The following is a 10,721-nucleotide window of genomic DNA, read 5'->3' on the forward strand; positions in this document are numbered from 1 at the left end:
CTCTCTCGCCGCATTTAACGAGTGGATTGCTAACGTCACCCACACATCGTCATTCAAAGGTAACTAAATACCAGACCCACACACACATAGGCTTATCTGGCGCGTTGTGCAGCGCCCGATAGCAGTCAGCAGCTTGCCAAGTGTCAGGCGAGTGTTAGTTATCGGAAAAGCGGACAGGTGTAATCAAAGCAGCCAGGCAGCAGCAGCAGGGTCATGGAATGAGATAGTGGCCATGATTGTGAAGTAATTACTACACCTATTGAAATTAGCAGTATTTTTGCTAGGTACGAGTGGTTCCCGCGCAGTGGCTCCACATCACTCAGCAGATAAAAGACACTTGCCTCGGACACTTGACTACAACAGCTCTATTCTGTGTTATTTGTTTAAGAGGATTTTCGAAGGAGAAATTCTCATAGATTTTAAAGACGGTCATACTGAAAACTCCGCTGAATCTGCTGACGGAAACCACAACAGTCTCCAAGCAAATGCCTTTCTCGATCTTGTCTGTTCTCTGCAAGGATACACGCAACAGTAGATCGAGGATGACAACCTACAGATGTTATCAATAATCTTCCATCAACTCTGGACACGAAGGTGGGCATGAAAAAAAAAAACACAATTGTTTTTCTATTAGTCCTGTCCTCACGTCACATCAAGGGAGACGTGAAGCGCGGCTCACTGTAACCCCGGACTTCTCTCATTCCGGGACCCACATACGAACACTCTCTGCCAAGTTAATAATTCATCTCAGTTTTGAAGGTTTCACTGCCAGGAGGTGACTACCGAAGCTTCGTTGAGATTGTGTTACAGGCGAAATTCCTTCTTCGCTCCAGCGTACAACAGTTTTCTCTTCTACATCCGCCAAGCATTTCTAAATTTGTGGAATGATCTCTGTTTCTCAGGCAGGAAAGTCCGGGCAAGACAACACAAAATGTCTTCAAATATAATTCTTGTATGTGATATTTCATGCTCTTTTTTTTTTGTGTGTGTGTGTGTGTGTGTGTGTGTGTGTGTGTGTGTGTGTGTGTGTGTGTGTGTGTGTGTGTGTGTGTGTGTGTGTGTGTGTGTGTGTGTGTGTGTGTGTGTGTGTGTGTGTGTGTGTGTGCGTGCTGACACGTTTTCCATACACAATCGTGGTTATCAGAATTATTGCAAAACCGACACTATCGACTCTTATTTATAACTTTTTTCAACAATATGGAATTTGGCGTAATAATGCAGGCATGGAGTCGGGTGGTCGTCTCCATGCCAACGGACCGAAAGGATGCTGTGTAAATCTACACCACATGTGATATACTGCCCGTGAAAAGCCCACTCATATGAAGGCAGCAGGTGAGTGTGTTGAACGGGAGCCGGCCACCCACACACAAACACACACACACACACACACACACACACACACACACACACACGTACACACACCAAGCTGACAAATGCGCCTGGCCTATATTAAAGATTCTAAATGACACTAGAGCCCCGAGGAGAAATGCTATTGAATCAAACGTTTCAAATAAAGTCAAAGTAATAAAAGCTTCATAATATTCTGATACAAGTCCACCTCGCGCAGAACAGGAAGTGAATGCCCTCAGAAGCAGCAATATTTCCTGAGTATTTTGCTGTGTGTTTTGTCTAAGTGTTTGTGTCTCTGTCTCCGTCCTTATTTGTGTATCCCTGTGTTTGTTCGGCTCTCTGTCTCCATCTGTGCTTAACTGTGTCCATTCATCTGTCTATCTGTTATTGTTTGCCTGTCTATCTCTTCGTCGGTGTGTTTGTCTCTGTCTGTATATCTGTATATGTTCGTCCATCAATTTGTCAGTTTCTAATTGTTTGTCTGTCAATCTGTCTGCCTGTCTATCCGTCTGTTTAATTCTCTCTCTCTCTCTCTCTCTCTCTCTCTCTCTCTCTCTCTCTCTCTCTCTCTCTCTCTCTCTCTCTCTCTCTCTCTCTCTCTCTCTCTCTCTCTCTCTCTCTCTCTCTCTCTCTCTCTCTCATTTCCTGTGAGTGGTGGGACAGACGGGAACACAACACTGGGCGATGCAGACACGAAAATATCGGACATCATCTGCAGGGAAAGAACATAAATCATCATCTACTATGTCGTGTGTGTGTGTGTGTGTGTGTGTGTGTGTGTGTGTGTGTGTGTGTGTGTGTGTGTGTGTGTGTGTGTGTGTTTGTGTGTGTGTGTGTGTGTGTTTGTGTGTGTGTGTGTTTTCTGTTCCTAGGCCAAAAATCTCCCTCATTCCCTTTCTCCCTCGGTCTCTCTCTCTCTCTCTCTCTCTCTCTCTCTCTCTCTCTCTCTCTCTCTCTCTCTCTCTCTCTCTCTGCCCCTCTTCAGCCAGCCAAGCGCATTTTAACACACAAAAAACGAACATACAAACCCATGATAGGTCTTGTTATTTTTTGTTTGCTTTCTTTTATTTCACGCGTGTAAAAAATATACGTATAAAAAAACCGTAATGGAACAATCTTGCGTGGCTTTATTTACGTGGGGGTCGTGTTTCATGGCCACGCCCCATAAGTCACGCGCCTTGAGACCCTCACTCCATTTGCATATATTTTCAATTCTGGCTCACTCTAAAATTCATTCCCGCAGAATTGCACCCGTGTTCATGTATATATTCATCGAGTGTTATAGTTGTTGTCCCTTCTCCCTCCTGTCTACTGATATTATTGCTACTATTTCTACTTTTTATCTTTTATTTCTTCTACTGATGCTGCTCCTGCTACTACATCTACTACTACTACTACTACTACTACTACATCTACTTCTACTACTACTACTACTACTACTACTACTACTACTACTACTACTACTACTACATCTACTACTGTTAACAACTTATCTAAAGTCACTAAACTGTCCTCTCGCGTCCATCATATCTACTACTACTACAACTACTACCACCACTACTACTACTACTACTACTACTACTACTACTACTACTACTACTACTACTACTACTACTACTACTCCTTCTCTTATTACTACAACAACAACAACAACAACAACAACAACAACTACTACTACTACTACTACTACTACTACTACTACTATTACTATTACTACTATCAATACTGCTACTACTACTACTGTTGGTGCTGCTGCTACCAACTTCCTGGTACTACTACAACACATCATCCAATAAAACAGTCTTTACTACCACCACCACCGCCACCAACTCCCCAAAAGTACCTATCTTCCTATCTTCTTTCACATTACCATCACCAGTCTACTTTATGCCATCAGCCACAGCAGTAACTTCCATCTCTATCACCACCACCATCACTACCACCACCACCACCAAAATGAGAGGAGAACTTATGTTGGTACGGGGTTTTCAATAAATGGAGTATTTTTTCGAAGTGTTTGAGTTTGAAAGTAATGTACCTCGTTGTCAAGCTATGAAAGGTGTCACTGAGCAGTAAATGCCATGAATGATAATGCTCATTCTATTGTCTTTGATATCTTGTTCGCGAAGAGAAAAAGTTAAGCACAATGGGAAACTCGTAAATTACTTGCTCCATCGTCCTGTCCATTTTCTCCTCCCTACCATCCACAAATCAATTCTTGGTGCCATTTACCTTCCCTTATGAGTTCGCTACGACCTGCCATAAATCTTACCCTACGTCACACCATCGCGTTCTTGACGTGTATGTGGCACCTGGTCCCCATATGAAAGGGACTCCTTCACTCCGATATCAGGAGGCGACGTCCCTTCTCGCACTCCTATAGACAAGTTCAGTTAGTAGCATCCCAATCATACTTTTATGAACTCTTCTTGAATTTCTCGAATGGTTATTGTGTTTCTCTCTCTCTCTCTCTCTCTCTCTCTCTCTCTCTCTCTCTCTCTCTGGTTCCTATTCTATTAGCTACTACTATGAAACCAGCCCTACGGAGTGTGAAGGCCTAGTGGACTAGATGAACTTGGTGGGCGTGGAGGGACTGGGTAAAGTTGGTGGGTGTGGAGGAACTAGACAAAGTTGGTGGGTGTGGAGGTACTAGATGAAGTTGGTGGGTGTGGAGGTACTAGATGAAGTTGGTGGGTGTGGAAAGACTGGGTAAAATTGGTGGGCGTGGAGAAGCTGATAAAGTTGGTAGGCGTGGAGGAACTGGATGAAGTTGGTGGGCGTGGAGTGGTGACTGGGTAAAGTTGGTGGGCATGGAGAGGGGACTGAGTAAAGCTGGTGGGTGTGGAATGGAGACTGGATAAAGTTGGTGGGCGTGGAGGGACTGGGTAAAGTTGGTGGGCGTGGAAGGACCGGGTAAAGTTAGTGGGCGTGGAGGGACTGGTAAATTTGGTGGGCGTGGAGGACTGGTGGGGGTTGGTGGGTTTGGGGACTGACTGGATGATGGTGATAGTGGTGGCGGCAGCACACTATAGAGGATCCAGGGAATAAAGTCTTGGATGGAGTGGCTAAGAGTGCGGCTCGGAGTAGCGGCTGGCAGTGGTTGATAGCTTGGAGATGATGCGTTGCATCTAGTGTGGCCGTCTTCCTAGGAGCAATTGGTGGTGTAAGGCGTGCTTTATGAAAATGCTGGTCTTGCTACCCTAGCCTTGGCAGAAGTAAAAATAGCAGTAGGATATGAAGACGTTTCACGAGAACTGTTTTCATCCGAGGCAAGGCAAGACGACAGCCTGCCACCCCGGTGCTCGTCTAACTCACACAGGCGGAAATGTCCACAAAGCCTGACAATAACTACATCATCCCAACATAAAATGACCAAACAGCTGCAATAAAAAATAATAATAGCAAATGAATATCTAAAATATAAACATGTTTCGAAGGAAACAAATATTTAAAGTAAAATGTTTAAATAAACTTCTAAGATCAAACCTCACATCAAGACTCTCTTAAAGGCATTTTCTCTAATCCTAAAAATCATGAGATCATGTTCAAGTCAGCCAGCGATGGTGGTGGTGCCAAAGATGGATGGCGCATCACGGCCATCCATCACCTGAGACTCGTGTTGTTTAGATTTCTGCTGGAAATCATGCAGTCTTACATGCTCAACAATACTCCGATATTATTTGGTGTTAACTCCTCACTAATCTTTCACCTGGATACTTCAAGAGCTGAACATCAAGACACTTTTCGGAACAACCTAGCCTTTGTCCTTTGGAAACTTCACTACCCTTTGCCTCGCAGCGGTCGCGATCAATCTAATGTTTCATTTCTTTCTTAAACGCACCCAAGAATCTCTTTTCAAAGGAAGAAAAACGTGCATAACTGAAATAGTTCATTGTTTATCGAAAGCAGTTTATTTTCCTGATCGGTAATAAATTTACTAATGCTTTACAGCATTAGTCACTGTTAATACATGTATGTTCAAACCAAAAGTTCTGATGCCCATCACAAGCTGTTGTCGACCACATTTCTGGTGCTGACATTTGTACATTCAATGTATGTCACGACGCGCGCGTGCATGTACACACACCCACCCACCCACCCACACACACACACACACACACACACACACACACTTCCATTAGTTCCAGAGTTAAGTATTTATGACATGAAGTAAATACAGTTTCTCCGTTGCAGGCTTTGTGATTTTGCCTCCCTGTGACACCAATAGTAACTGTTGTTGTAGCGCAGCGGTTCTGAGCCTGCTGCTATTTCGGCTAAACGTACAGCCGTGCCTCACTGTCGTATCGGGCCGCTGCAGTGCTCACGCCCCGGAGCTCCATGTCAGGGAGAATGATGCTCACTGCTTCCATCCACTTGCTCTAGCGGCGAACATCACTAACCATCACACAGGGAAGGACAGACGGAGGACGAGGCGGAAAGAAAGACCTGTGCCGCTGTCCCACTGCCCCACTTTCTATATAATCCTTTCCTGATGAAGTGATGTGCTCCACGTGTCTCTCTCTCTCTCTCTCTCTCTCTCTCTCTCTCTCTCTCTCTCTCTCTCTCTCTCTCTCTCTCTCTCTGTGTGTGTGTGTGTGTGTGTGTGTGTGTGCTCCAGAGATCGTAATTAACAGGTCAAGCTCACTATTCACCTCATTTCCCGTTACCATCCGAGCAGACACATTCACCATACCACCTCCACCATTACCAACACCATCTGTATCATCACCAGTGACTTTTTTCCCATCATTGTCGTCACCATCATTACTTTAACGTGACAATCATTAAACTCGTGTCTGACAAAATAAATCGATTGGTAAATAAATGACTAAAGAAAATAATTATGTGTCTGTGTGTGTGTGTGTGTGTGTGTGTGTGTGTGTGTGTGTGTGTGTGTGTGTGTGTGTGATTATAATGATGACAAAAAAAAACATAGAAGTATCAAATGCATACTTTATAAATGCACTTATGAATCAAGGCTCTTTTCTTATTTACTTATTTATTTATTTTTCACAACTACGTACAAGCAAAACTTACCCTCATATAAAATACATGATGATGACCCTTCACAAATATTTCATGAGGGACTGATGGTGTCAAGCCTTTCTCGGTAAAAACTCTCTCTCTCTCTCTCTCTCTCTCTCTCTCTCTCTCTCTCTCTCTCTCTCTCTCTCTCTCTCTCTCTCTCTCTCTCTCTCTCTCTCTCTCTCTCAAAACGACACAGCACACCATCAACATTCTTAACATTCCCGGGATAATCCAATAGCACGTCCTTGCCGGCCCGATGAGCAAAGCAAGAAATTCACCACCATAAATTCAAATAAGCGACACACATGAAAGGGTGAGGTGCGAAGACTTCCTATAATCAGAAAAGAAAGCCTGAAGGACACCGAGAATAAAAATAGAAAGGCAAGCGTACACTGATGCTCGGCAGACCTCTATACTCCAGGAGGTGAACTGCATTGCTTCCCGGCCAGTACTCTGAATCACGCACCCAGAGACACTGCAGCCCTATATGCGCGTCGTAAAACGTGACTTAAATGGACGAGCGAGGTGAATGCAAACTCCCTCTCTCTTTCTCTCCCTTGTATTTCTATTTCTATTCGCACAGTGAGACGAGCTCGAGGTGTGCTGTCGTGTCTTGGCTATCCGCCTTTAAGAGGAATCTCAGTTTGGTATTTGTATAGATAGATAACACATTGCCACTGTTATTATCTCCCTATAGACATTCCTCACAACTTTATTATTTGTTGTCTTTAATGGACGCAGGAAAAATGTCTACATTATTGAAGAAGAGCGAAAGGATTTATAAGATAGCGAGAAGTAATATTTTACTGGATGAAATTATACAGTGCTGGCAAACTTGGCGTGTAACACCTCGGTGACAAAAAAAGGGAAATTATGCCGAACAAGGAGAAGTTACTAATACAAGTCTGAAAAAAAATAATATAAAGAAAATCTGTCTCATTTCATGCTTATCGAGGTCTTTTTATTTTCCATTTACTAATCATTTATTTAAATTCATTGATTTATATATTCAATATCTTTATTAATCAATGTATTATTTCTTTATTCATTGGTAATCGTCAACTTTTTATATATTTCATACTGAATTAACTATTTTTCTTAACCATCTGTTTTTACCGATTTACTTTTAACCATAATTGTGAATGGAGTGAATGCAGGCAAAAAAATACAATGCGACACATCGAGCCATGTCCGGGAGTGTCGCTGTCCTAACACTTTCCAGGACATGGCGCCGCGAGTTCTTCCCTGGTGTACGGGTGTCAGAGGGAGAAGCGCCCCATCGCTTCTCGACACCAAGGATAGAACGGATGGCGAAGAGACGACCGCCTCCACACTTTCATTTACTTTCATGCAAGGTCCCACGTCAGAAAAAAACACACAACGCACAAACTCGGGCAAAAGAAATCTGACAGGGAAAGTTGGTCTTCCCACTACGCTCCTCGGGACCTCAGAAGTCACAAGAGTGCATTTAAGTTTTAGGTCAGGCCAGTGGGCGTCCCTCCCTCGAGCGGGAAGCACCACAGACAACGCAATCACAGACTTTTCCTCGCCGTTTTTTCCTCCATAGATTTGTTATTCCGACCCAAACATGACTGTTTCCCCACCATGATCCATCAGTCGAGGCAGAAGTGAATGATGGATTCCAACGAGACTACAGCTTTTCTGTCCGTGCTGTGTCTTGCTGTTCAACAAAATGACCGCTCCACTGCACGTCTCTTCCTGCAAGTCGGCTATGGCCATCCAGCAGGGAAGGAAATAGAGGGATGAAAGGAAACAGACTCGAACACGGAGTGGACGCGACCGTGAGGGAAGGAGGACAAGGACGACGACGGGTGGACGGCTCTGTTGGTTCAAATTGTTGCAAATCCCTGCGAGAATAGTCTGAATGTGTGTGTGTGTGTGTGTGTGTGTGTGTGTGTGTGTGTGTGTGTGTGTGTGTGTGTGTGTGTGTGTGTGTGTGTGTGTGTGTGTGTGTGTGAGAGAGAGAGAGAGAGAGAGAGAGAGAGAGAGAGAGAGAGAGAGCGCCAGGGCACCGAGTTGAGAGTTCTATATAAGCTGCAGACTTCACCACGAGTCAGTGTTCGGCCGCCCAGCAAGGAGGGAGGATAGCGGGTGCGCGCGGTAGCGGTCGCGCTGCCACGGCTCTGTTAGGGGTGACCTCTGTCAGGAAGTTTGGATAATTAATCTACGTGTCTTGAGAGAAAACACCAAAACTTTTTTCCAACTTTTATTTGAACTCAAACCAGAAAATGCAGGAACTTCAACCAAAGACTGAGAAAACACTGTAGTAATGAAAGAGGAGTGTGCGGGAGCCTTAGGAGTGCATCGCCCCGGCTGAGCAACGCAAGTAAGTAACAGAAGAGAGTCTGCATCAAGCCGCCAGCCACCGACAAACAGACAGCACGATTAGCAAGTCTTGACACCCAAATATTTCTTTCCACACCTCGTCATTCCACACATGAGGCGGAATAAACTTGCATATCATTCTCTTTCGAAGTACAAGTTTATACAAAGATCAAAACAAAAAACTTACTTCTCTCAACTCTACATTCTTTTAATACGACGAATTCAACATAAATTCTTACATCACTTGCTACAGACAGAATGAGAAGGCAATGAGGCTGACTTTTATACTTTGCCATCTTCTTGACTGAAACAAGAGCGCGCACCATCCATACCCTTGACGTGGGCGGCGCCGAGGTAGGGTGAGGGGAGCGCAGCCTTGGTAGATGAGCTGCCGGAAGGAGGCGGTGCAGGGGAGGAGGACGTGATGCTGAGAGGATAATTGTTCATACTGACGGAGGGTGGCAGGGAAGGAAGGATGGAAGGAAGGGACGGGGAAGTTAATCATACTGCTATGCTCGTCCTTCATCAACATTCCAAGCAATGCAAATAATTATTGTTTGCATGGTCATTACAGATGAAGAGAGAGAGAGAGAGAGAGAGAGAGAGAGAGAGAGAGAGAGAGAGAGTTAATTTTGTCCTTCTAGAGTAAAATAAACTAAGAAAATGAAGAAGAAAGAAAGTAAGTACCTAAAAGTTTCATAGGATTATGGGAAGAAAAAAATAGTCTTGCAGTGAAAATAAAAGTAATCTCAAGGTACAAACTACTAAACGTTTTTGTTCATGCTGTTTTTTCTCTGTTAACACGTTTGGACAAAGCAGAGCGTAATGATTCCTTCCAAGAACGTAAAGGCAAGTTGAGGCGTGGCACATATAGTGGTGGACAAAAATGGACAAAAGTCTTGTAAACTTGTGCAACGTTTTCATTTAATTTTGAGCCTTCTTTTAGTCTGAAATCTGATCTGCCAAGTCTCTCAACAGAATCTAAGACATGACAGATCCCAAACAGCTCAGGCTAAAGACGGAGACAAAGCACTAAAAGCAGAGTAAGGGAGTATGACACGTTCATCGACTTCCATGCGCGACAATACACAGGCGCGCCCTGATGCTTTGTTAGTGTGGCGTTGTGTGGCGAGGCGCTGAGTGGCAACAACGAGAAATTAACTCTCTAACAGCCATGACTTCAGAGTTACCTCATTCCGGATACCATTTGGGAGATTAAGTATGTGATAATATTTGTCTTAATAAACTTCATAACTTCATAAATCGACCCTAGTTATTCATTTTTTGTTATCGAGTCTATAGTTGTATTAAGTTCTTTTTTCGAACAAGACTTATGATTTTTTAGCACTGGAAAGCACCGAATGGGATGAGTGTGGCGCTGCTGTATGGAGTGACACGTTAAAGAGTGCGATAAGATGCTGTGTGATGCTGTACATTGGGATATGCTGTGGCGTGCTGTTGTATGGTGTTGTATGGTGTTTAGCAGTGCAGAATAGTACCGAGGAGTATAATATGATCAGGTATACAGTGAAACATGGTGGAATATACGCTGATGTGTGAAAATATAAAGCAATACAGACTAGTGCGGTGTGGTGATATGGTATGGTGCAGTGTGATGTCCTAAGGTGGTGTGGTGTGCGGCAATGTAGCGGGGCGTGGCTGTTGAGAGAGAGAGAGAGAGAGAGAGAGAGAGAGAGAGAGAGAGAGAGAGAGAGAGAGAGAGAGAGAGAGAGAGAGAGAGAGAGAGAGAGAGAGAGAGAGAGAGAGAGAGAGAGAGAGAGAGAGAGAGAGAGAGAGAGAGAGAGTACTGGAGTGGAAAATCCATTATAATCACCAAGAACCACTACATAATTCATAATTCCCCACAAATCACCAGCTTCCACAAACAAATAAGCCAATAAATCGTAATGTTTTCCACCAATCATAAACTTCCACTTGAAATTTTGAAAAACCTGGCAAAGGTGTATAAAAAAATTGAGATCTACCAAATAAGTTTC

General features: G+C 43.8%; 1 protein-coding gene across 1 annotated transcript; it reads right to left on the minus strand.

The window, feature by feature from the left end:
- Positions 1–3,971: 3,971 nt before the first annotated feature.
- LOC123514926 (cell wall protein DAN4-like) lies at positions 3,972–9,171 on the minus strand. Its single transcript, XM_045273182.1, has 3 exons — positions 9,057–9,171; positions 6,770–6,831; positions 3,972–4,376 (listed from the first exon to the last, which is right to left on the minus strand). Exons 1-3 carry the CDS (start codon positions 9,169–9,171, stop codon positions 3,972–3,974), a joined length of 582 nt encoding a protein of 193 aa, XP_045129117.1.
- Between the last annotated feature and the right edge of the window lie 1,550 nt (positions 9,172–10,721).

The sequence above is a fragment of the Portunus trituberculatus genome, chromosome 38 (assembly GCF_017591435.1).
Source record: "Portunus trituberculatus isolate SZX2019 chromosome 38, ASM1759143v1, whole genome shotgun sequence".
Classification (NCBI taxonomy): Eukaryota; Metazoa; Arthropoda; class Malacostraca; order Decapoda; family Portunidae; genus Portunus; species Portunus trituberculatus.